At 39.4% G+C, this 27618-nt stretch overlaps 1 protein-coding gene and 1 long non-coding RNA gene across 3 annotated transcripts in view; both read right to left on the bottom strand.

The window, feature by feature from the left end:
• Positions 1 to 2397: 2397 nt before the first annotated feature.
• Positions 2398 to 27618, bottom strand: part of atoh8 (atonal bHLH transcription factor 8) — a 34225-nt gene continuing 9004 nt past the window's right edge. The window contains exon 4 of one of the 2 annotated variants that reach the window (XM_034883078.1): positions 2398 to 2500. In XM_034883078.1, coding sequence (XP_034738969.1) covers positions 2495 to 2500 — 6 coding nt within the window. In that variant the 3' untranslated portion in view covers positions 2398 to 2494. Of the gene's footprint in view, positions 2501 to 6896; positions 7210 to 27618 lie in introns of those variants that run through there. The other variant, XM_034883077.1, reaches the window with a different exon arrangement.
• LOC117951390 lies at positions 7724 to 27520 on the bottom strand. Its single transcript, XR_004658156.1, has 3 exons — positions 27509 to 27520; positions 12955 to 12958; positions 7724 to 7790 (listed from the first exon to the last, which is right to left on the bottom strand). It is a non-coding gene; the product is annotated as an uncharacterized LOC117951390 (long non-coding RNA).

The raw sequence follows: 27618 nt of genomic DNA, 5'->3' as shown, positions 1-27618 counted from the left end.
GAGTGCCAAAACAACTTTTTCCAATACAAGACATTAAAATGCCAATTTTTCCTATTTCAGGCCTTGTTTTCAATGGAACATTTTATTTTTGATGCCAAATATACAGTGCCTTGCGAAAGTATTCGGCCCCCTTGAACTTTTCAACCTTTTGACACATTTCAGGCTTAAAAAATAAAGATATAAAAAAATTATTTTTTGTGTAGAATCACCAACAAGTGGGACACAATTGTGAAGTGGAACGAAATCTATTGGATATTTCAAACTTTTTTAGCAAATAAAAAACTGAAAATTGGTGCGTGCAAAATTATTCGGCCCCTTTACTTTCAGTGCAGCAAACTCACTCCAGAAGTTCAGCGAGGATCTCTGAATGATCCAATGTTGGCCTAAATGACTGATGGTGATAAATAGAATCCACCTGTGTGTGATCCAGTCTCTGTATAAATGCACCTGCTCTGTGATAGTCTCAGGGTTCAGTTGAAAGCGCAGAGAGCATCATGAAGACCAAGGAACACCCCAGGCAGGTCCGTAATACTGTTGTGGAGAAGTTTAAAGCCGGATTTGGATACAAAAAGATTTCCCAAGCTTTAAACATCCCAAGGAGCACTGTGCAAGCGATAATTTTGAAATAGAAGTATCAGACCACTGCAAATCTACCAAGACCTGGCCGTTCCTGTAAACTTTCAGCTCAGACAAGGAGAAGACTGATCAGAGATGCAGCCAAGAGGCCCAGGATCACTCTGGATGAACTGCAGAGAACTACAGCTGAGGTGGGAGAGTCTGTCCATAGGATAACAATCAGTCGTACACTGCACAAATCTGGCCTTCATGGAAGAGTGGCAAGAAGAAAGCCATTTCTCAAAGATATCCATAAAAAGTCTTGTCTAAAGTTTGCCACAAGCCACCTGGGAGACACACCAAACATGTGGAAGAAGGTGCTCTGGTCAGATGAAACCAAAATTGAACTTTTTGGCCACAATGCAAAACGATATGTTTGGCGTAAAAGCAACACAGCTCATCACCCTCAACACACCATCCCCACTGTCAAACATGGTGGTGGGAGCATCATGGTTTGGGCCTGCTTTTCTTCAGCAGGGACAGGGAGATGGTTAAAATTGAGGGGAAGATGGATGCAGCCAAATACACGACCATTCTGGATGAAAACCTGTTGCAAAAAGACATGAAACTGGGACGGAGATTTATCTTCCAACAAGACAATGATCCCAAACATACAGCAAAATCTACAAAGGAATGGTTCACAAATAAACGTATCCAGGTGTTAGAATGGCCAAGTCAAAGTCCAGACCTGAATCCAATCGAGAATCTGTGGAAAGAACTGAAAACTGCCGTTCACAAACGCTCTCCATCCAACCTCACTGAGCTCAAGCTGTTTTGCCAGGAAGAATGGGCAAGAATTTCAGTCTCTCGATGTGCAAAACTGATAGAGACATACCCCAAGCAACTTGCAGCTGTAATCGCAGCAAAAGGTGGCTCTACAAAGTATTAACGCAAGGGGGCCGAATAATTTTGCACGCACAACACTTTTCAGTTTTTTTTTTTGCTAAAAAAGTTTAAAATATCCAATAGATTTTGTTCCACTTTACAATTGTGTCCACTTGTTTGTGATTCTTCACAACAAATAAAAATGTTATATCTTTCTGTTTGAAGCCTGAAATGTGTCAAAAGGTTGAAAAGTTCAAGGGGGCCGAATACTTTCGCAAGGCACTGTATGTACCGGTAATTGTCCTAGCTCCGTAACTACCAGGCAGAGGATCTTATAAAAGTTGCCATCAAGCTGTACGGGAAATTCACTGGATTCCGCTTTTGGAGTTTGATTCTTACTATGGAGTAAATGTCAGGATATCTCACCCTCTGCTAAACAATGTTCGCCCATATTCATAAAGGTGCAATAAAAAATTACTGTAGTGGCCCTCTAATATTTTTGTTGATTAAAGTTTATTTTGGGCTTTAATATTAATGCACATAGAGAGAAATACAATGTGTAGTAGGTCTATCATATCAGCATATTGTTTGTGAAAAATAACAGTGGGGGTGATATTTTTTCAAATATTTGTATTTGTATTGAAGAAACAATTGGCATATTTTGAAATATAACAGGCTTATAAACTATAAAACATTTACTATTAGAACTGCTTAATGAACTGCAGTGAATGTTGTGAATGTCTGCAGGAAATTCATACTTAAATATGGTATTGACAAGGTAACAGTTGCTCTAATATAAAACTGGAGTAACAGTAATGTAATGTATTTAACTGTATGCATAGTTATTGCAAAGGGATTATATAGATTGTCAGTTGGTGTTCTTGGGCCTTCCACATCAATTAAGTATTGTTTGCTAAGTGTGTAAATGGTGAAAGCAATATTGACAAAAAAGCGTACAATTCATCCAATCTTCCATTTATCTGCTTTCTACGAGTATTCTGCATCCTTATAGCTTTGTCCTCATATGTATTGGACCTGTCCACCTCGATCAGCTTCACTCCTGAAACACAAAGAAGAATGAGTCCATCAACACATTCTGAACAGAAAGTTGGGAAATCGACTGCAGGACACTTTGATCTAAGGTCTATATGTCTATTGGTTTTTCAAGTTTTGAAGGAACATCCCACACACTGTAATTAGGACATGCTTACACATTGTAATGTGACACTGGATTTCACCAGGTTATTCAATATTGATAGTATAACTTCATGCAGTACAGCGGATTATCCATGATATTAGTATTATTTACAGTAAACATACAACTTACAACAGTAAGGAAGTAAAATGGTAATGATCAAAGTGTATCATACAATATACACATGATTATGTACACTATTGATACTGTTTTTATTTTTATAGATCACTGGAGGTCTGGAACTTGTGTTGTATATTCTGAGGTTGTTAACATAATCTACAAGGAACAGAAAACAAGTAATTATTTCACTAGACAAACTTAAACCAAAGAAAAACCTGTTCAATAGGTCAAAGTATGTAGCTTTACTGACATTACATTGAGGGGTTAGATTACAATATAACGAAATCTGACTGGCAGTTCCCTGATGATGCTGTTATTGCACAATGGGAATAAATATATAGAATTAAGCTGTAAGTGTGTGTGTGTGTGTGTGTGTGTCAGAGATGCTCACAAGTGTTTGAGCTTGGGTTCAAGTCAAGTTCCATTGAGGCTGCTCAGAATACTGCATTTAAAGCATGTAATATGTAATAACGACTCATCAATCTATTACCATACAGTATCAGCTTTGAGGCTATTGCAATATGACAAAAAACACCAGGAAGGCTTTACTTTCAAGTTATTAACTGTATTTTACCTTGTAACATGAACACAGTACAGTACAGACCAAATATTAAGGTACTCAGGGTATCAGGAAAATATTGTTAAAATGATTTAATTTACAGAGCAAAACCATGTAATGTGCACTGTGTCTACAACTTATGACAGCCAAGAAACTACTGTACAAGTCAACACATCCCCCAGACTCTCAAACCCAGTGTAACGTAACTTAATAATACTGTAGCGTTATGATCAACAACAAACCTGTAATCTGTTTGCAGCCGACAATAATAATTAACGTTTTGGCAGCCAGTAAATGATTACGTAGCGTTACATCACCCAAAAAGTCTGGCAAACAAACGTCTTTTTTTCATAACATCTAGTGAACGACAGATGGGGTTACATCCATAGGTCCTTATCAGGGTGCATTTCATGTGCCTTATAAAATCAGACATGGTTAAGCCAAAATCCTTTATTTTGATTGCACATATTTAACATTCAGCAATTCTTTTGTTTGGGCCTTGCTCTCTAAAGTTTTTTAAAGCCAAAGCTTCTGATGATTGGCACAGCAGTTGCCGGTGCGGTCAACATATTTGTTGTCCTCTCTCATGTGTGGCCGCGCGCAGCAGGTATGTTACCTGTTATATAGGTGCGTTATAGGTTATGCAGGGAGGGGGATAACATTCAGCTCATGAGATGAAGATGTTTCCTAAAAATCTTAATTTGTTTAGTAAAGGTCTCAGAGCTAGAACCGACAATCAATTATATTTATCTTTTTTTTTATAAAATTCTCATCACACACTCGACAGCCATTTTTATTTCAGGTTGCTTCCCTACGTGCACATGTTCAACCAAAACAAGTTCCTTCCCAAGCCTATTTTGCAGAAGCACCGTTGCTGTGTCCTGCTCTTAGCGCTTCCCCCAGACGATTGTGACTGGATTAAAGAAATGCTAATAAATCAGAGAACATTTTTCTCCTATCCAGGGGATGCGCGTCTGGTAACATCTCCGGGCCTGGCCCAAATGCAGGTTACATATTGGCTGACAACGTCAAACGCACTGCAACTTAATGAAAAGCACGTTTCATTAGGTTGAATTGCGTGTGCCACCATATATGAGGTATTGTTCTAAGATCTACTATTAAAAATTTGAACATATTTAAATCAACAAGATATACTGTGAGAGAAATGGATGATGTGTCATGTCCAGAGCTGGATTCAAGCCTAGGTAGCTTGACATGTAGCACAGTACGCCACCAGGACGAAGTGTCTTTAATCCAGACATTTTTTACTACTGCAGCAGTAGTTAAAGTAGTTCAGATCTAGTTCCATCTCAAATAAATAAACATTAAAATGCTGGATAACACTCTTTAATATGTGTATGTAATATTTATACGTTTCTAAGTAAGTGCTTAAATAATTTAATAAATAACAAGGGTACCTTTTTAAATGCCAGGTTGGAAATATTAAATCCATTTGGATGGTGTATCCTACCTCGCACGCAGCAATTTTGCATAATTAGTGTTTGATTTTCAATACTTGTTGGCGAACAAATTATTAACCTTAGTGATTATTATGCAGAAGACACAAAGCAATATGATCATCCTGTGGAGTGGTGTTCAGGTCCACATGATAAATTTAAGTATTTAATATTCATTTAGGCCACTCTCTTTTAGTTCCGGTTTGGTCTTCACCAACTCCTGATTGGAAATATCTGGTTCCTTACAAGCCAGTCTCTAACTGTGTTTGTCTGTTGTTTGATGCTGAACAGGCAGTGTATAGTTGGTTTATGAGAGCTTTTTCACTGTAAACAGCTGCCCGTTGCTGCTGGAAATAAGGTTGATGATAATGCTGAGACAAAACCAAATCAGTTAAGTTGAGGACCCTTAAACCAAAACAATAAGTTGAAAGACACTAAAACGATGATGACACCGCTGAGCAGCGCCTTGTTTTGAAGAAGTGCTAGTGCATGCCTGTGTGTTGGGGCAGCGCCGAGGGCAAAGGGCAGGGTTAGGCAAAGCCTAGTCTCACTCCACATAGCATTCTGGGTTGGGAGGAAAAGGTGCTCTGGTTTATTGGGATTTCTTTAAACCAATCACAATCACCTTGGGCAGTGCTAAGCACCGGAGAAAAGCTGTGGTGCCGCTGTAAAACAAGCTTGGAAGGGACATGTTTTGGTGGAACGTGTAAGTTCAAAAGTAGTTTTAGTCATGCAACAGAAAACTCAGATTGGACAGTAAGTCTGGATTTACCCTGCAGAGATCAGAGAAAATCTTAACCATAGTCCTCATAAATTAACCAGAGTTCAAAATGCCAACACAAAGGAAGCCCGAGGCAACGGATATCCGGCCTAAATGAGTGAAATCCGGCGGATTTTCCGGCAGCAACCAATCCATCCCGGGAGTGGAACGTCTAGGCGAAGCCCAGAGGTGATGCTGCAGCAAATCTTGCTAGCTTTTCAACCTTTAAAACTGCCTTTTAAACAATAGTAAGGTGCCCATATAAAATTTAAACTGTTTGGTTTCTTTACCATTTCTTATTTCCAGAATTGCAGTATAGACATCTCTTCCTAACACGTGATATAATACTTGATGGGGATTTCATCCGACCTTTGTTATTTGCAAAAAGTTAAAAGTTAATGTGGCTTTAGCAGTCTGAGTTAGAAAAATCAAGTGGATGTCAACCAAAATTATGATGTGTTTAATATGAAATTCCACCTGTGGAATCTGTGTTACTATCTCACCACTACAGGTCAAGATGAAAACACTATTAAGGGAAATACAAAAGTTGAGCTTTGACAGTAACTAGTGCACATTTATAACCCTTTGAGCAAGTCACTATGTAAGTAACTGTGTTAAAGCTGGGCTAGCGGTTCACAGACATACACAGTAGGAGGTTTTTCGCTGTGTGTGCCTGTGGAGGAGTGCTATTTATCCCATGCTATTTATCCCGGTTAAAAATACTGTTTGTCGGACCTAAGTATCTTGTTAGGCGCTGAATAAATCTCAGTTGTTGGCTGGCCCACAATATGTTGTGTTTACTAACACAGAAGAGAAATAAATATATTGCTCATGTATGACATCTTTCCACTAGCAGGTGCTATGGCTACAATCAGCAAGGGTTCCACTATTTATACTTGCAGCTGTAGCTGCTACAAGTTGGGAAGTCTCGCCTATTACATCACAATTAGGGAGGGACCAGAGAATCCAGGTGAATGGACATTTTCAAATCCAAGCAGACACATACTAATTTTGAGCAGGAAAAGCAGTTGTTATTGGAAACAACATCATGACAACAAGTCCCTCTTTAAATACAATATTCTTCAATCACTGCTACTACAACTACGGTGTAAGTGGTACAAAACTCTTAGTATTAATATAATTGGTAGATTGTTGAGATTCAACATGTTCAGCAGCTAAGCTCAAAGATTTGCCATGCAACCGTTTTTTTGTCCAGATTTTCCAGTTCTGATTTTTGTGACCTCAGGCATATGGTGCTGCAAACATCAAAATTAAAAAAGAAGTGAAAAATGTATTTTTTCCTGCTAACTGTGTGCATACAGACTCAAAACGTATTTCACCCCCACCTCTCTCTCTCTCTCTCTCTCTCTCTCTCTCCCTCTCTCTCCACCAGCTGCCGATGTCTGACAGGCTGATGACTGTGTTTTTTCCCCTTCTTGTTTCAAAGTATGTTGGAGCAGATGGACTGAAGAAGCAAAGTGGGGGAATGTGTTGGAGAGACCGCTGGGGAATGTGCCAAGTGTGTGTGTGTGTGTGTGTGTGTGTGTGTGTGAGTGTGTGTGTGTGTGTGTGCGTGTACGCATTTGTGTGGTTTCAGTTTGCGTGCCTTCTTGCTGCCCTCTGCCCTTCATGGCGCCAGCTCCACTTCCCCTCCACTCTAAACATCTGGTGTCTGGAACTTTGAGAACACACACACATACACAAGCATGCACACAGAGAGAAACAGCCAGCAAGCAGAGGAAAAGCCCTCAGCCAGTTTACATCAAAAAAAGCAACCTGACTGCATTAGTGTGAAGCTGGATATGAAAGCTATACATTTTGACTATGTCTCATTAATGTTAAACCTTTTCAGCCAAGCTTACTCACTTTGAAAAATATTTATTTATTTAATAGTTATATATATTTATTAATTAAATATTGATGTGTGTTAAATGTGTTCAGTAAACCCTTAGGCTCATTCTCCTGTATTGTCTTTTCAAAAATATTAAAGTGTACACATTTGTGCACTCACATTTACTCATTCCTTTTTGTGGTGAAAAAAAAATAGCAGTAATAATAGTAACTACAATTGCAAGCAGGTATGACAGGCCTAATTGCACCAGTCGCCCCCAATGAACCGGGGAGCGCGCAAAAGCGGGAACCAAAGGATAACGATGGGGAGGCAAACATCGGTGAATATCAAGAGGTGTACGCCGCAAGGTCTGCGCTACTCTGCCGTTGCAAATATCCCATTAACATTGATTGAGTAGAAGGGTGAAACTTAGCTAGACTGAATACAAAACCTTCTTTAAGGGCTAGGAATACAACAAAGACATCAGCAGAACGGGTGACTGTGTTTTTAGCTCCAAAAGACCCTATGTTTTCACTAGTTATAATTATAAAGTTATTAAGTTATGAATCAGAAGTGCCTTTTCGGCGTCGTAAATGTTGTATACGTAAAGGGGTCAAACTTGTCTACATTGACTATAGGGCCCCCTAATGGCCTTTACCGAATTTTGTACAGAGCCTCGGAGCAGTATGCCGAACGTTTTGTGTTGATAGCACTTACTATGGCAGAGATATAGCGATTGCAAATTTCCCATTTAAATGCACTGAACTTTTGTCAGGTTGATCTTGAGATGCCACTTACCAAGTTTTGTGCAGATCGGTTGCACAGGTAGGAGGATTTTGGAAAAGTAGGTTTTTAATAAATTGCAATTTTTCACAAATAAAAGTCTAGGCAGAAATAGGCGTGAAAGGAGATATCAGGAGATTCCGCTGGATCAAACACAGAGTAGACTAACTGCACCATGGCCACTGTCGGAGAAACAACACAGATGATACTTAATTATGCATTCAATTGCCATTTCAAAATGTCACGTGTATAAGGGTCCATTGTAGGAAAAAATGAAATAAAAAATAGGGAGCCCGAGGAGGGGGGGAAAATTCCAAGAAAAAACTCAGAATGTCTGACATTAAAGTCGTAAATTCAAGAAAAAAACTTGGATATTCTCTATATTCTCTGAGATTATAAAGTCATAAATTTGCAAGAGTTGCATACTAAAAAAAACTCTATTTGCAAGAAAAAACTCTAAAATTCTTGCGTAGTGATATCCTTATCTGTCCAATGCTGTCAAGATCAGGCTTGCCCTGCCAAGTGCATTGGTTATGTGCCAAACACACTTTTATTATTTCTGTGGCTTCCTTTGAGCATAGGTGGCACACATAGGCTGTATGTTAACGGACAGCCCATGTGGGACATCACCCATTGGTTTGTGAAGATCTGCTTTCCGTTTGTTCAAGTTTGCTGTTACGTGACGATTTCAGACAAGAGGGAAGAGTGAAGGAGGAGAGAAGGAGGAGTGAGGGAGGAGCGGCTTACACTCTGTGTTATGTTGCACACTTTCACTGGAAGTCATATCATAGCCACGCCCTGAAACAACCCCCTGCTTTATTGCCGATTTAAAAAAATGAATAATATTCTGTGTTGCTGAAGACTTAAAACTAAAATCTAGCGATTGAGACCATAAACTCTTCATGAAAATGTTTACTGAGGTAATAAATCAAGCGAGAAGTGGTTCACTTTCTCACAAACAAACCAACCTCATTTTGCAATCGCATGTGTCGCCCTCTACTGGAATTCAGATAGATTGCTGGTTTAACGTACTTCTGCATTTGCAGCACTTTCCCAAACCAGATGCGTTGTCCATTAATATTTACAGTCTATGGCGGCCGACTTAGGCACAGATTAGAAAGAAACATTCACCACTTTTACCAACTAACAGAGGAACTCTGCTTGTCATGACACCCTGACTATTAATTTTAATTTTTAATTTTTAATCTGTTTATTGATCCCCAATGGGGAAATTACAATTTACAATCTGTGTCCACATTTTTGTTAGTATCACACACAGTCCTAAACTCCACACACTCAGGGTCTGTACATTAACTAATGGAGAGATGTTAGAGTGATGGGGCTGCCAGCCGAACCAGCGCCCTGAGCGGTTGGGGGGGTACAGTGCCTTGCTCAACAGCCCCTGGCATTGCCCAGGAGGTGAAGTAGCATCTCTCCAGCCACCAATCCACACTCCCTACCTTTTGGTCCACACGGGGACTTGAACCAGTGACCCTCCGGTTCACAACACAACTCCCTATGGACTGAGCTACTGCCACCCCACTTGGCATCCTATAGACAGTTTTCCTCAGAGGACAGTTATTGTATGGGATAACATTATGTTGTGCATCAAGCCAAGACATGGAACAGTGGTGAACCTCCCCAGGAGTGTCCGGCCGCCCAAAATTACCCCAAGAGCGCAGCGACGACTCATCCAAGAGGTCACAAAAGACCCCACAACAACGTCCAAAGAACTGCAGGCCTCACTTGCCTCAGTTAAGGTCAGCATTCATGCCTGAACCATCAGGAAAAGACTGGGCAAAAATGGCCTGCATGGCAGAGTTCCAAGGAGAAAACCACTGCTGAGCAAAAAGAACATCAAAGCTCGTCTCAATTTCTCCACAACACATCTTGATGATCCCCAAGACTTTTGGGACATCATTCTGTGGACCGATGACACAAAAGTGGAACTCTTTGGAAGGTGTGTGTCCGAGTATATCTGGCGTAGAAGGAACACTGCATTTCATAAAAAGAACTCTATACCAACAGTAAAATATGGTGGTGGTAGTGTGATGGTTTTGGGGCTGTTTTGCTGCTTCAGGACCTGGAAGACTTGCCGTGATAAAAGGAACTATGAATTCAGCTGTCTACCAAGAGATCCTGAACGAGAATGTCCGACCATCTGTTCGTGTACTCAAGCTAAAACGAACTTGGGTTCCGCAGCAGGACAATGATCCTAAACACAGCAGCAAGTCCACCACCGAATGGCTGAAGAAAAACAAAATGAAGACTTTGGAGTGGCCTAGCCAAAGTCCTGACCTGAATCCTACTGAGATGTTGTGGTATGACCTTAAAAAGGCCGTTCATGCTCGAGAACCCTCTAATGTAACTGAATTAGGACAATTCTGCAAAGATAAGTGGGCCAAAATTCCTCCAGGACGCTGTAAAAGCCTTATTGCACGTTATCGCAAACGCTTGGTTGCAGTTGTTGCTGCTCAGGGTGGCCCAACCAGTTATTAGGTTTAGGGGGCAATCACTTTTTCACACAGGGCCATGATGGTTTGGATTTTTTTTCACCTTTAATAATAAACACCTTCATTTAAAAATGGCATTTTGTGTTTACTTGTGTTGTCCTTGACTATTGTTTAAATTGGTTTGATGTTCCGAAACACTTAAGTGTGACAAACATGCAAAGGAACAGGAAATGAGGAAGGGGGCAAACACTTTTTCACATCACTGTATATGCGGAGCGAGAAGTTTTAAGCGATTCACAATTTTTCATAGAGCTGTGTTACCTGATCACTCCAGTTAGAGATGCAGAAGGAACATATACAGTACCTGCTGCTTTCCAATGGCTGTAACTGTAAAATGGCAGCAGTATTGATATTAACATTTTTAAAACAACCCTTTTTAGTGCCTGCAAGCTATTATAGCAAAACCTACCCTAAACAGCTCCCACTTGGTTGGAGCACAATTCAAGGAAACAGGAAAACGACAATTTCTCTGACTTTTTTTCTCGTTAATTTACGATTTTAATATCAGAGAATATCCAAGTTTTTTTCTTTTAAATGTATGACTTTCATTTTGAAATGTTAGCCCCCTCCCCTGGCTTTTTTCTTCTTACAATGGCCCTAATACACTATCGTAGAAAGCTCATGGTGCATTCAAAGCTATTGTAATATACCCTTCTTCCATCTGTTGTTGTTGTTGTTTTTGTTTCGACAGGGGAAATAAGTTATTGTTATAACGTTTTAATTAAATGATTTAAAATTTGACCATATCTTAGCAATAAATAAGATGTGGTAACACTTTACATCGTGTCATTAACTTTAGACTAAACACGTCATAAACGTTTGTGTTTTCTGTCATTCATGACATGTAAAAATAAAGATTATTATAATTAGATGTGCAAGGTTAGAGACCAATTCTAGCACTTGGTAAGATAGATGTGTGACAGGATATTTCACAAATCTGGCTGTCATAAAACTCCTATATTATTTTATATTTTATTTTAATATTTTATTTTTAGACTTTCATTTTGTTTTCCAAGTTATTAAAATGTGGTCAAAAGTAGTTGGCAAAAGCTATGGGAGAAAACAGTGAAAGATTATTTAACTTTCACTTATTTTTTGATAGCTTTGATGGACTTGTAAATAAGCCAATGGGTAAACTGGTCCGTGAGCTGACCAATCAGCTATCAAGTCAACTTGGCTACGTTATATTGCTAGATTTACGTCTAGGAGGCTGCAGGTATTCACTCAGTAAGATAATAGAAAACATTTAGTGATATGAATTAATTCTACAGACTAAATACTGTCTATTACTTGCTATGCCTTGTTGTAAATAGAGCAAAAGAGAGCTGTGCCTGAATCCACTGTTGTCACGGAGTTAAAGGCAGTGAATTCAGTTAAAATGGTGAGTCACTCCTTAGCACTAGCTAGCTAGTGATAGGCCTTGAGTTTGCTAGCATCCATTCTAATTGATGCTAATTGCGCAAAGCTAACAGATTAACTAAGGTGCTGTATTCATATGCTAATATGGTAATTAGCCAGTTCTTTTAATGTAAAATAAAAATTGAATACGTGTAAACGGCCCGCAGTTTCCCTCTCCTGCATGTGCGGGCATGTTCAAGGCCAGACGAGAGCAAGAGCATTAACAGATTGAAGCGAATGTGTTGAATGGTAAGTAATTTTATGCCTAATCACACATATTTGCATTTGTTCAGGGTTCTGTTGTTGATAGCCGACTGTAACCGAATACCGAAACTCTGAAATTTGAGCAGTGTTGATAGTAGGCTACAGTCTGTGTGCCAAGGTAAAGTAAGCTAACGCTAGTAGTTGCAGCCTGGCGCTGACTGAGCAGGCTTAAATGCGGGAGTAATAGGTGGCCAGGTAGCCAGGGAAAACTTCTTGGCAAGCTAATTTAATATGGGATTACCAATTAGCCACCGCTCCGGTTAGCATGTAGTCTTGCCACGTTTATAAACTGTAAGTAGCTATAACGTTAGCTAGACATGATTAGACTATGACTCAGACAAGATATACTAAATGCAGACACACAACCTACAACTCGCCAACTCACAACCTACACTAGTTTGTTAGTCAGCTAGTAAATGAGTAATGAGTAAATGAGGTAGCTACTTGTAGTTTATAAACGTGCTAAAACACCTAGCAGTAATAGCCACTGCTTGCAAAGAGGCTAGGCCTCCATTTTGGCTTGTTGATTCGGCCTGTTGTTGATTATGTGGGTACACGATCCGTCCTGCCTACAGGATCCGTTCTGCGCATGCGCACAATGTTCACGCATGCGCATAAATACGTAGCTGAAAACCTGGCTGTTTCCCTGCACTATTGGTACCACGCATGCGTCTGAACACTTGATGGCCAAGCGTCACAACGGACAGCTTTTTTTTTTTTTTCATTTTATTAACAAAGAACAATTATATCGCCAGTATGTACATATACGAAAATTCAATACCAGAGGTGCATATACAGAATATATATATATATATATATAAAATTATGTATTAGCATTTTTTTGTAGGCCAGACTTTTTTGTAGTTCACAAGTGCTCAACATGTAATCTACTTTTTTTAGTAGTTTTTTTTTAATAAAGATATTTAAATTAACACTTGTCACTGATCCAAAACTGTGTACTGACATCTGTGTACCAGTCATAGGTGACATTATAATTAAGTGAAGTTATCTTTTTTTTAATTTATTTTAAATTTTTAAATATTGTTTACGCCAGGCTATGAATTAAGAAGTGTTTACGTGGTGGCCAATCCAAAAATATAACGGAGTTTTTACATTAACATTTGATTACATGTGGAATGGGAATTCTTTTTGACTGAGGGAAAGTCAAAGCATTTAAAAAAATTAAAAATAAAACATTTGCAAGACAAATACAGGGCCCAGGCCAGTAAAAGGAATATTCCAGCACCACATTAACAAGCCTCAAATCATGTTTCATATTATTGTAACACGTTACATTAAAATGCACTCGTTTAAAATCAGCCAAAGTCCGCATTTTTACGCGGGGGGCAATTTATTTTGCTGCACAAAATTGCAGATGTCCATGCAAAATAATGCGGGGCTTGCATGATTTTTGTTGCTTAAAGTCACAAATACCTTAACAGTAAGTAAATGTTGTGTTTACTTTACACTAGGCAGCCATTTCCCCTGTTGCCATGGTAATGTTATGAAGTGACACAATTGCACAACAAGAAAAACACATTCCTTTTTTCCTTAAACCGCAGTTGTTCCAAGTGCCCGCAATTTCATCCCATAAATATCCCAGATATTCTATTGAATAAAGAAAATGTGCCGCATGATCAAGGATTTTTGCAACAAATTGCATGCGCAGAACGGATCGTGTAGGCAGGACGGATCGTGTACCGACAGATTAGCTGAACTATTTGTTCAGATACTTTTCTCATAACCAGTCAGTTATGTAGGACCCTATGAATTCCGTTTTATTTTCAATTTATATTTTTGGGAATTCCATTTTTTACCTTTTTACTTGTATTTTACCACAAAATAGTGTGTTTTTAATGTTAATGAATAGTGTTTGCTCTAGGATTCTTTTTTAGCAGTGGGGGCAGATCTGAAAACAGCCCCTGAAGAACCATATTTCATTTATAAGGGTGATGCTAGATACATACTGATAGGAAAGTTGTTTAAAAATATACATCATTCCTTAAAAAAGTCAGTAATTTAATGTGAATTCATGATGGATAATTGTTTTGTTAGCACTAAAACATCCATCCTCCATTAGCAACCCTTATAATTTTCTTGAAATGTTTTTGTCATAATTGATCTTTTCAGCCTTACAAGTCTTACTTTAAGATTGGCCCCTTCACAAAAAACACACTTGGCCACCGGGCATTACAAGTTTCAAATCATTTTTCGTAATTTATCTCCCTACTCAGGTCTTCATCTTTTCCTGGTATCCTGGTGTCGTGGACCAAGGGGTTCAAGTTCAGACGTGGTCAGTGTGAAGAAGCATGTTTGCACTTTTAAGGATTTAGTGCTACTGTTAATTTTAATAAATGGTTCTAATTAATAAAAATATTACCGTCTGAATTTCTGTTCTTTTTGAGCACCCTTAGCTGTTGTCCGGTTACCAGGTTTTGACATCCCCCTCATGCCTCTAAATACTCTTAGCAACCTTTCTGGTCATTTTATATTTTATATATTTATATAAGTCCACTTTGAAGTCCTTAGTGTCACATAAAAAATCTCCAACTCTTAGACAAAGACCCAACTGTTTTGATGAGTCATTGCATCATGATAGCCTGTGTTTCACAGAAGGCTAAGTTTTTCAAAACTCCAACCTTGGTTGCAGGCTCCTCCCACCCACCAAATAACCAAGGTTGGAGTTTTGAGCAACTTAGCTTCCTGGGAAACACAGGGAAATGTCATTATTATAGGACAGGGCTCAAGTTAACTATTGCAGAGATCAACTTAATTATTAAGTCCATGCTACTTGGAAATGTGTTTTATTGTGATCAAAAAGCTTCTTCACCTAACTTAAAACATTATGTTGAATCATCTTAAATACTCGCATTAATGTTGACAATTATTAAATTCATGTTACTTAGAAATGTGTTTTATTGTGGCATAAAAGGTAATTCACCAAACTCAAAACATTGCTTTGAATTAATGTAATTCTGCCAGCAGTCTTAACTTAAATATTGTAGTGAAAAACGTTAACATGTTTTTTTTTGTAGACCCAATGTTTTATTTTTTAGAGTGTAGCTGAGAGTGCAATGGAACTTTGTTCGGCAGCCTCCACAACCCTCACACTTTGTGAGGTATATTTTTTATATATAGCAGCTTTTTGTGCATACTATAAATTCTCAAATAAAATTTAGGATTCAAATAATAGCTGGGAGCATGTCCAGCAGAAATATTGAGGGGATGGATTACCTCTACTATAGTCTGGTTCACCGGATGTACAGTACAGTATGAAACCTGTTTTCTATTTGCAAGGGCATTGTTGCTGCATCCAGGGATTAGCGCCGCCTTAGATGGTTGTGAGTGGTTTTAAGAGATCCAAACAACAGAGTGTTATGTTTGGTAAGGGTTTGCACTTGGCAAAGACGTACATTTAACCATTGTCTTTTTTATACAGACGTAACTTACATGATTTAACCTCTGCTCTCTCATTTTACGCATCACATTCCACTGTTACGTTGGCCATTTCAGTAGATTTACTCACTAACATTGCTGTGGAAACACAATATGCATGGAAACTAAAACACGTCCTTCATTACTGCATTGCTTCAAATACTAAATTAGTCCTGGAGTCCTGTGATCGGCTGGACAGAGATGGCGGCTTAAATTTGGCCCAAATATGTCAAATTGTTGTTTTATATGGTTCCAACATCGATATTTGACCATTGTGCTCGTTCAAATTACTTGAAGCAGAATGGCAAACAAGAAAAAGTCTAACGCAGCGATACAGACACCTTTGCAGAGGGATTGCTGGAGAAACAGAAAAGTTACCTCGATCCCAAGTTTTTCTCATATTCAACAAATGGCTACCAACAATGACAACAAGCTAACTACTGTTCATGCCCAGCTAGCATCTCTGACTGCAACCCTTGGCTCTTTCAGAGCTGTTTTGAACAACCTACAAACCACCGTGGAAAGCAACACAAGTATTCTTGACAGTCATGGCCATTCTTTACAAGAGCTGGAGGTGAACCTAGCAGACATGGAGGACAGAAAATGGAGATGCAACATCCGCATTGTTGGAATGAAAGATGGACAAGAAGGTGGCGAGATACTGGATAGCATATCCAGTATCTCTCACGCTCGCTTCCTAAGTGGTTCCAGAATCTAGCAGATGTTCAGATAGAGATTATGAGAGCTGACCGAAATTTACAGTGATGGCCCAAAGAAGAACACCACTACTAATCGCAGGTTGATTTTCAACGTCCTCCGCTACACAGCCAGGCAGGCAATCCTACAGGCTCCACAGAGACCTCCGCTCATCATTCAGGGCAGGAAAATTTACTTCTCCCCGGATTACAGCAACTACATGGTCAAGCGGCAACAAGCCTTCTATCAAACCATGGATTTAGCGCGAGTGAAGGGTCTTTTTCCTGCTTTATCCGGTAACACTGAAGATCAGAGACAACGCCCAGTACAGAGCATTAATTTACGCAGTGGAGGCTAAGGACTGTGTAAACCAGGCCCTGTCCTCCTGCTGCTGCTGGGAGGGAGAGCCGACGCTTCGGATCCCGTCACGGAGGGTGCCGTTCCTTTAATGCATTCTGATTTTTGTCGCACTGTTGTCTGATATGATTACAGAGACTGTGTTTCTTAATGCTATGTCGACCTAACTTAATATAGTCTACGCTCCATACGTTACATGGGCCACTGCTAGGCTAGAGTTTCCTTTCCAAGGTGTTTTGTGCTCTGTGTTTCTTGTTTCTGTTGAAAGAAAATGTGTTTATTCTGATGTTAATTTAGTTTAGAACCAGTTGCTGTTGCAACCAGATATTTATGGACCATTTCTGCTGCCCCGTATTCGATCTTGATCAGAGACCTACTTTATATGTTAGCCTCTCTGAAGATGTTTTCCTCCCCTGCTCTCATTTCTTCATCAATGTCTCGTCTGTGGTTGTTATATGTTTTACATGTTCAGGATTTAGCAAAATGAAAGGCAGTAGTAATATCTACATGTACTTTTAGAACGCAGCCTTTTTGATAATGGATGAGCTTTCATTTTTAGTTTGGAATTGTGGTGGAATGAATGCGCCTCAGAAACGAGCCAGCACTCTGGGCTTAGTAAAAAAGCGAAATGTTGACATTGCATTTTTACAGGATTCTCATTTACTGCATTAGATCATCATCAGCAAGCTCAAAAACAAAAGGCGAGGCCATTGTTGTCCAAAACTGCATTTGTGTCAGTTTACGCGCCTAAAATGTTTTATGGCAATTTCTATGATACGCTCACCAATCAAATGCTGGAGTTAACCGACTTTTCTTTTATTGTTGGTGCAGATTTCAATGCTGTGTGGGACCCAAATATTGATAGTCAAACGCAAAGGCCACTAGGGACCAGGCTCAGGCCACAAATGCTCTGAAATCATTGGCCAGCAGCTTGGGGCTTATAGATATTTAGTGTGCAGTTAATCCCACCTGTAGGGACTATTTCTTTTTCTCAGGTAAATCCTTTCCCAGTATAGATTTTCTTTTTGCATCCACTAAATTATTTCATTTAATTGATAAAATGTTACTTCCAATGGCATTATCTGACCATAAAGGGGTCCTTTGCGCCACCACACTCGGCCATTGTTTCAATATTCAATATTAGATGGCATCTCCATTCTTCTTTACTGAAAAATGAATCCTATGTCACTCAGTTCATTGCAGAATTCCAGATATTTGCAGAAATTAAAGTTGGCTCTGTAGAAGACCCCAGGATACTGTGGGACACGATAAAAGGTTTTATTAGGAACAATACCATACTTTTCTGCTCTAATGTGAGCAAAGCTACGTCACTGAAGCTGCAAAACCTTGAAGCTGAGTTGGCCAGATTAGACTCATTGTTACAAACATCAAACAATCTATATGAATCTGAGGTTATGTTGGATAAATCTCACTGTGACAGCTGTTTAAATCAGCTTGACTTGCCTCAGTTACCAGCAGATGAATCAGCTAGCTTGGACAAATATATTTCTATTGAAGAGTTAAGGCTGGACTTACAACTCGTGTGGGTGGAGCCCAGGGAAGACTTTGGAGACTTGGCACAGCATTGATGAGTACTTGAAGGCAATGTTGTAGCCTTTTCTTTTGTTTGTGTATGTAATTGGTCCCTTGTCTTGTGTCTGTCTGTGTGTGTCTGTTTGTGTGTCTGTTTCTGCATGTGTTGTTTTGTCTCTCTCCCTCCCGTTTTTTCTTTCTGGGATTTTGTTGCCCAGGGACGCGTTCCTAGGGTTGAGCGAGTACAGCATTATCTGTATCTGTATCTGTTTACCACATGAATTATCTGTATCCGGATCCGTACTCGGACTGGGCGGGGCCTTAACCCGGAAGTGGTCAGATTTAACCCGGAAGTGGGTCGGGTTGTCTTGAAATGGGGGGGGGGGGGGGGGCTTTAACCGGTATGTTATTTTAAGCATGCAATTGATATGGGCTGATCAAAAATTGTTATATTTATTGCTGATTAGAAAACTATTTACATGACAGCAGCAGCATTGAGTGTCATTGGTTTTGTCGTGGTAACAAACAAACTATATAGGCCTACAGTATATAACAAGTTTTGCAACAATAAATACAGCAATGTGCTTGCAAGTATTAAGTAAAATGTAAAACAAGAGTTTTCATATTCAACAATATAACTTTATTTTTTAACTTTAAATTTTTCTATGATCAGTGGGATCATTTGTTTATTTTTGGTTCTTTTTTATTTTCACACTCACAGACAAACACTCAATTGTTGTGTGTCTGTGAGTGAGTAAGAGATACTGAGAGAGAGAGAGAGAGAGAGAGAGAGAGAGAGAGAGAGAGAGAGAGAGAGAGAGATAGAAACAGAGAGAGGGGGGCGGTGGGTTGGAATGCGTTTGTGTGTGTATCTTCATTTGTAATATTATTCATTTATACCGCAACTGCCTTTTATTTTTTTTTTTATAAAACACAGCAAGAAAGTTTCAGACACTCAAAAAACTGGTTAGAGCCAGCAGGCAGTTAAAAAAAAAAAAAAAAACTTTGACGGCAGAGATGCAACCCGAGTCGCATTCTACCAAGCACTATGTCTGAACCAACCCCACGGTTACTAGAAGTCTCCTGGGGACTAGGTACTAGGTCAAACTGAAGTATAAAACAAACCTGAAGCTGAAGAAACCCTAAATGTTAACGGGAAAGCACCGCGGACCTGAGGGGGAGAGCCGTTCACTTCTCCGTGTTCTGGGTGCGTGTGAGCGGAGTTGCACACAGCAACAGAAGGAATCTGTGTGTGTAGAGAGGGGCGCTGGGACTAGCCAATCACAGAATAGTGTAGGGGAGGGGCACTGGGACTAGCCTATCACAGAATAGTGTAAGGGAGAGGTGCTGTGACTAGCACTGTGACTAGCCTATCACAGAACGGAGACACAGTCAGTGGAGACTTTCATTGAATCCGATTACGGATATTGACTCGCATTACTCGTATGAAACTTGTACTCGGCAAAAGTTATCCGTACCGGATACTCGTTTCAGCCGAGTATTCGGCTCATCCCTACGCGTTCCTATGTCCCAGTGTGTTATTTGTAACTGTTGTGAATGTTTTGTTTACTTTTTTTCAGATTATAAAAATACTAAGTTACTCCTCTAGTAAACTAGTATTCACATGAAATAAAACAATAAAACATTGAGACTAGGGCTGCACAATTAATCGAATTTTAATCGCGATCACAATTTTGACTTCCCACGATCAAATTTGCGTGATCGAGTGATTAATTTTTTTAAAGCATCATTTCATAGAACGCTCCGGGTTTTTTTGAATAGCGCATCTACCGCTGATCATGTCTGATCATGAGCCAGCCAGAGTAGTTCCCTGCACCACGTGCAAGTTAGTTTCTAGATGTAGACAGTCACAGAGGACAGAGTAACGGGAGGAAAACTCAACAGATAGCGGTCGGTTATACGTCAGTCTCAAGGTTTACCAGTTACCAGTAAACGCAACATGTTGTCCCGTCTGTGTGGTTTTTCAGACAACAGCAGTGACCAGTGCTAGTCGGTGCTATTAGCGTCTCCTTTAGCTGTTTGCTGTCAGCTCCTATAGGACGCACCAGTGCTAATGTCCTCGCATCCGCTGCAATGCTGTTTATCCTGTTTTGTGTTCAGTGTACCACTGGTGGTTCGAAATTGGGATCATGCATCATTTCTCGGTTTTGATCGCGTGTAACTTTTTCCCTGTGCGCGCTAGAAAGCATGTCGACACGTCATTGTAATCTGTGGTGCCAGCATGTTCCAATGGACCTGGTTGCTAGCCAATAGCATGATTCTATCAAGAGATACACTCAAACTAAGCCAATCATATCGCACAGCCCCCATTGGGCCCACGTGGGAAAGAATGACAGTAGAACGCACCAATTAGAAGGACAGGTCATAAAACTGGCATCCCTGTGTAGCCAGTAAACAGACGAGTTGAATGGTACCAGACATGGCCAAAAAAACCTATCCCTGAGTTGACTCCAACTGTCTGAAAGCCAAAAATATGGCCTTCTTATAGCATTTCAACATTTCATCAAATTATGATTACTTATTCCTTTTATCTATGTATCTACTTATTTCAGGCATGTGTGTGAGTGATGTGGATGTGTTTTTGTATTTCAGAAGTTATGTATTTTGCACTTTTTTGGCTTTTTTAGAAATAAGAAATTAGACAAACGCACGGACATATCTGTAGAAAAACATTCATATAAAATCCATTTTATAAGCAATTTTCTTCTGGATTTTTTCTGTTCAAAGTTGAGACATGTTGCTAGGGTACTATTTTAGTGTATAGCAGTTGTAATATGCTTACAGTAGTGATTTTTATTAATTTTTCAGATGATTTACTTGGACGGAAATAGAAATTCTGTGTTCTAACCTCTGTAGCTCTGTGTCAGTAAGGCCTAGTGTCACAATGCCACTAGAAACAACAAGTTGAGAGTGTTAGCTTCACAATGAACTCAGGGTCATCACAGAGGGCCAAAGCATGTGGAAACTGCAGCATGTTTTAGGGGGTAAAAATTTAGGCGAGAAAATCATATATTTTCCAGTGAATTTATGGTTTGATTTTGCGTTACATGACCCATTTTGTCTGTAAAGCCGTGCCTGTGTTGAATCTCTCCTCTACTCTCTCTCCTATTACTCTCCGCGCCCAGCCAGACAGCGGCCTCCAGTCCACACTTCTGACATTTGTCTAAAGTTTTAATTTTTTATTAACACACCTGTATATTGTTAAGTATGAGGGGCAAACCTGTATTTGTACCAGTGTTTCCGCGGATAACACTGCTATCGCGGGCGCCTCGGCGAAGAACACAGAAGAAGTTATTGAATGCGACTAACTTCAGTTGGTAGAGTAACAGCGTGTGAGACGGAGCTGCTGGACGTGGACGTGGACCTGGACCTGAGATGACCTGACACCAGAGATGTGAACCATGGCCAGAATATCATTCGTAAAAATGCAGTGCAGTGAAGATACAGACATTCCAAACAAACAACGTGTGTTTCCGCTGTTCGACCCGTGCTGGACCCGTTCATAATGAGTCAGCCGTCTCTCTGTGAGTAGCGTTCATCACACTCCCTCTCGCAGTTATAAATAGCCTATGTGACGATAACATTTGTTTTGGTTAAAATCAACAAATAATCGTGAGAATAATCGCGATCATAATTTTGATCAAAATAATCGTGATTATCATTTTGGCCATAATCGTGCAGCCCTAATTGAGACGATTCAACAAAGCACTATGTGTAATAACAAATTCAACACATAAACTGGTTCCTATGGACTCGTCACAAAGATCCTCAGTCATTGTATATAGGTATTACATTCGCTCTAGAATCTTTACTACTGCCCTCTAGAGGCATAGGTGGAGTTTGATATTCGAACCAGACGGGGCAAAAAAACAAAAAAAGTAATTTTAATAGCTGAGACCTGGTCTACCACATGCAAAATACAGCACGAGCACATATAGACAAAACAAACATGCTAAATAAACATATCTGTTTATTTTTAAAGAAGATTTAAAATTACATTGTAACAATTTAACAATCCACCCAAATCAAATTGCAACATGGCTGTCGTTGATTTTAAAATGGGTGATAAAGCAGGGTGTGTGTTAGGGCATGGCTATGATGTGATTGACAGTTCTCAGCCTGTCAATCATATGTTTAGCAAAGCTTATCAATGGCACATGAACTTCATTTTGGGGGTTGACCACGATTTTCGTCATAGTGACTTTGACACTCAGCGTTTGGTTACACAATAAGACACTCAAAGGAATAGGCTGTTAAATTTTCCGGTAAGTAACGTTACTTTTGTTTTAGTACTTTTTTCGTTAGCCAATGTTAGCATCCCAATTAATATCAGTTAGCTAGCTAGCTAGATTGCGCCCTGCTAACCAAGCTACCGGGCTAACTAATGCTAATAATGCTATGCAGACCGTATAAACGCATACAGTCTATGTATAAACGTATTAAAATATATATATTGTTACAGTCGAATAAAGTAGGTATGCACAACAATCTTGCCGGTGATCTGTTTATAACCATATGTGATGTCATTGCTAATCGAAGCGCATGTAATGGTAATATTCTCTCAAAATCAAAGCTTGATATAGCTAACGTTATAGTGCAAATTCATAAACCCTATTTGCACGTGATTATTATCATTTTGGGACTGCGTTTATTTAAATGGTTAAGGTTACCCGGAGGTGCCCAAAGGACAGGCACATAACCATCCCCGCCGCCAGAAAGTCAGTTTATTGTAAATTTACATTATTGTTCTATCTTGAAAAATCTTTAGTTCTGCAACCATATAACAATTTAACCATGTAAAGCACCAGGTTAAATATTAGAGCGTCACTGTGTAAGATATTTTCTAAAAAAAATTAAAATACATTATTTCCAACCTTTAATGCACCTAACAAAAATATCAAAATATCCAAGATGGCCGCCAGGCTGCAGCCACAGTGTTTGGCAGGTCCTGTGTGTCTGCCACAAAAGTATATCAAAAACCCTTGGATTTTGCCATGCTTGTCTGGTCTTCTTCTCTTTCTTCCTCCTCTTGAGTTTAGCATGTCCAAGGAAAATGGATAACTTAACTCTCTATCCAGCTAAGAGGAGCCAACATCTTCTGTATGCAAGAATCCTGGATTGTGGACATGCTAGGCCGCCCTCAGGTAAATTTGATCAAACAGCATCTAGATCATTCCCTGGGGTTGTGAATCTTCTGATGATAATACTTCTGGCTGGTGATGTTGAGCAAAATCCCGGACCCGTTTTAAGTCCTATGTTACAGCTACAGCTGTTCCCTGGGCTAACACTACCTCTGCTACCTGGGCTACAGCAACCCTTTGGGCTAATACTACCACTGCTACCTGGGCCACAGCAGCTCTCTGGGCTAATATCACCACTCCTACCTGGGCCACAGCAGCTCTCTGGGCTAATATCACCACTCCTACCTGGGCCACAGCAGCTCTCTGGGCTAACACCACCACTGCTACCTGGGCTACAGCAGCTCTCTGGGCTAACATCACCACTGCTACCTGGGCCACAGCAGCCCTCTGGGCTAATACAACCTCTGCTACCAGGGCTACAGCAACTCTATGGACTAATACCCTCTCTGCTACCTGGGCGACAGCAGCTTCCTGGTCTAATACCCCCTCTGCTACCTGGGTCACAGCAGTTTCCTGGGCTAATACCCCCTCTGCTACATGGGTTACAGCAGCTCCCTGGATTAACTCCACCCCTGCTAACAGGGCCACAGCAGCTCCTTGGGCTAACACCACCACTGCAGGACCCTATTACAACTAAGTCCAGTCACCACAACCCATCATACCCATGCATGCACAAAGGAACCCTGTATTTAAAAAAACATTGATCGTGTAAGTTATTCCAGACTCTTAGAGGAAGCCAGGACTTTATGGGATCCACAGTGTAAAAACAAAGGGCTCTTAGGTGGCCATCTGAACATACGCAGTATGGCCCCTAAGAGGGAACAATTAGAGCATCTTCTCATAAACTCAAATGTAGATTTCTTAGGGCTTTCAGAAACTTGGCTTAAACCCTCTTGCCCACAAGCAGTGGTATCATTACAAGGCTACAATGTCTTTAGAAAGGATAGGCATCAAGGAAAGGGGGGAGGGGTGTTACTGTATATGAAAGACTGCTTAAACTGTACACAAATAATTTGGACTAATGAAATACCAATTGAGTGTGTTGGAGTTAAAGTGTCACTCTCAGCAGAAATGTCATTTACTGTTCTATGTCTTCATCGTCCGCTTTCAGCAAAATTAGATTTTTATGATCAATTTAAAGCACTTCTAAGTTGTTGTGAGTTTAATAATGAGGTTATTCTAATGGGAGACTTAAATGTAAATTGGGACAACAGAAGTGACAGAAAGAAACTGAAAGAAATTACAGATAATTTTGGACTGACACAAATGATCAGGGATCCCACTAGAATATCAAATCGATCTAAAACTCTAATAGACCTGGTGTTCTCTAACAAACTAGGTAGAACAATAAAAAAATACAATTTTTTGACTGGCTTGTCTGACCACAATGCCATATTCTTTTTCAGAAAGCTGACTAAAAAACGATTGAGAAGTATCAGTAAAAACATTAATATAAAACAAACATTTATTCCAAAGAGCCAGGAACAACGTTTAATTGCAGCTCTAAACACTCTTGATTGGTCTAGTATATTATCTTGTGATTACACTAATAAATGTTCTGATTTACTACACTCCTCTATTAAAGGGGTTCTGTCTCAGTTTCAGAAAGCTGGTCATTTAAAGAAACAAGTTTATTCCTTGCCGTGGATCAATAGTGAGTGTAAACAACTTATGACACTCAGAGACAAATTACTTAAAAAATCGTTACAATCTGGATTAAGTACTGATCGATTAAATTTTGTATCCGCAAGGAATAAAGTCACGCAAACTTTGAGAATGGCAAAAGCTATTTTTTTTATGACGATAATTATTAGTACCAAACGAAATTGTAAGCAAATTTGGGAAAATATTAACAAACTCCTTGGTTAAAGTAAGCACACTGCTGATAAAGACCTTGAACTCAAATTTGCTAATGAATTGGTCATCAGAGCCTCTCAGCCTAGCAACTAAATTAAATGATTATTTCCAAAGTACCATTGATGAGATCGCACAACTGTTTTCTAACTCTTGTGACTCTCAACAAAATATTGGCAATACCGATCCCTATATGGATGCCTTAACTCAAAATTCAAAGTTTAATATTCAAATAATTTCAGAAAATGAAGTACAAAACATAATCTCTAAATTGAAAAGTTCTAAAGCAAGGGATGTGTTTGGATTTGATAGCAATCTTCTGAAGCATTATAAATCTTGTATCTTGTTGCCTGTGACCCATCTTATTAATTTATCAATCACACAGGCAGTGGCCCCCTTGAGTTGGAAGGTGGCAAATGTCATTTCAATATGTAAATCGGGTGATAAATTAGACCCTGCTAATTATCGAGCTATTAGCATACTTCCTATCTTTTCAAAGATTGCAGTAAAGTGGGTCCCTAACTCTATCATTGCGCATCTTAATGATTCCAATACAGGTTTGCATCCTATGCAATTCGGATTTCGATCTCTTCACTCAACTGAAACGGCTGTCTGTGTTTTTGTTGAGAAGGTCAAGTCTTATTTAGACAAAAACAGTAATGTTGCGGCTGTTTTTGTTGACTTTAAGCGTGCGTTCGACACTGTGAATCACCTTAAGCTCTTGTCTAAACTGTTAACATTTAACTTTAGCAATCAAATTGTTAAATGGATACAGTCTTATCTATCGGATAGAAAACAATGCAAATAAAGAATAGTAAGTCACCCTATCTTCACTATACACAAGGTGTCCCTCAGGGATCAATTCTAGGCCCCCTGTTATTTTCACTTTATGTGAATAATTTGCCCAAATTGTGCAAAAATGTGGACACGATTATGTATGCAGACGATACGGTAATTTTAACACAAGCCACAAGTACTGATGATGCAGCCCATCAGCTTTCATTGGCTTTAAATGACTTACAAAAATGGCTGAATGATTCATGCCTGTGCCTTAATGTTAAAAAGACTGCATCAATGTTTTTTAGTAAACCTAAAACAACCGTGACCGCTGTAAAAGTTCGCTTGGGTGGACTAGAATTGATTAATGTTGAGGAATTTAAGTGTTTGGGAGTAATGATAGACTCGAAATTGTCCTGTAAAAAACACGTTTAAAAAGTTGTGAAAACAGTAAATGTTAATATACGGAATTTTAGGCAGGTTCGTTCATCATTAACAGATACAGCAGCGATTACATTCCTGCACTCTATGATACTGGCTCATATTGAGTACTGTATCACAAGTTGGTCCCATATGAATCACGCTGCTATTGAGCCAATCAAAGTATCCTACAAAAGAGCATTGAAAATATTAGACAAGAAACCTTCATGATATCACCATTGCCAAATTTAAGATAAATATAAGCTTTTTAATTTTGCTAATTTTCAATTTCAGACAGGGCATGTGCAAAATTGTGGTTTGTGTAATATAGTTGATGTTTTTTTGTTGTCTCTATATGTCCTTTGTTCTCCATTCTTCTTGTTACTGTCTGTTCTGACATGATGTGATTACTGTTCTTGTCCTTGTTTCTCTGTACATAGCCCGTGTATTTGTATGCATTTATTATTTTTTGTGTACCATCAACCTGCCAGGGGGTCTGCAGATGGAAATTAGCCTAAGGTTACAATCTGGCATATTTACATTTGTGAAAATGTTCATTAATATGTATTGTCCCTTTTAATAATAAATAATAACAAGCATGCTGTTGTAGGAGTTATTTAACCACAGTTGTTGATGCTGTTCAATGATGTCTTTCTTCATCTAAGTTGTGTCGGCTATTTTAGGAACTTCTGTCAGCACATTAGTCTGTTTTAAGCTGAATCACATACTGCTCTTTATTGCCAAAATGTACACATCACTAAAAATATGTTGCGTATATTACACATTGTCTAAGATAAATTTGACATGTAGGAGTATGTTTACTTAATACTGCATGTACTCAACTGAAGCATACATTCATGTACAACCATGAGATTGTACATAAATGTAAGGGTTCCAGCTGCCTCTTACCAAACACAATCAACCTCTGCTTTATATACCTGGTGAGTTCTCCACTCTGCATCAGATCAAAGTCAAGACGACCACAGTTAGGCTGAATCCCATTTCCCCATCTTACCCCTACCCCTTGGCCCTTACCCCTACCCCTTGGCCCTTGAAACCAAGGG

The sequence above is a fragment of the Etheostoma cragini genome, chromosome 10 (assembly GCF_013103735.1).
Source record: "Etheostoma cragini isolate CJK2018 chromosome 10, CSU_Ecrag_1.0, whole genome shotgun sequence".
Taxonomy (NCBI): domain Eukaryota; kingdom Metazoa; phylum Chordata; class Actinopteri; order Perciformes; family Percidae; genus Etheostoma; species Etheostoma cragini.
Note: the sequence above shows the minus strand (reverse complement) of the source record. Positions and strands in the feature narration are given on the sequence as shown.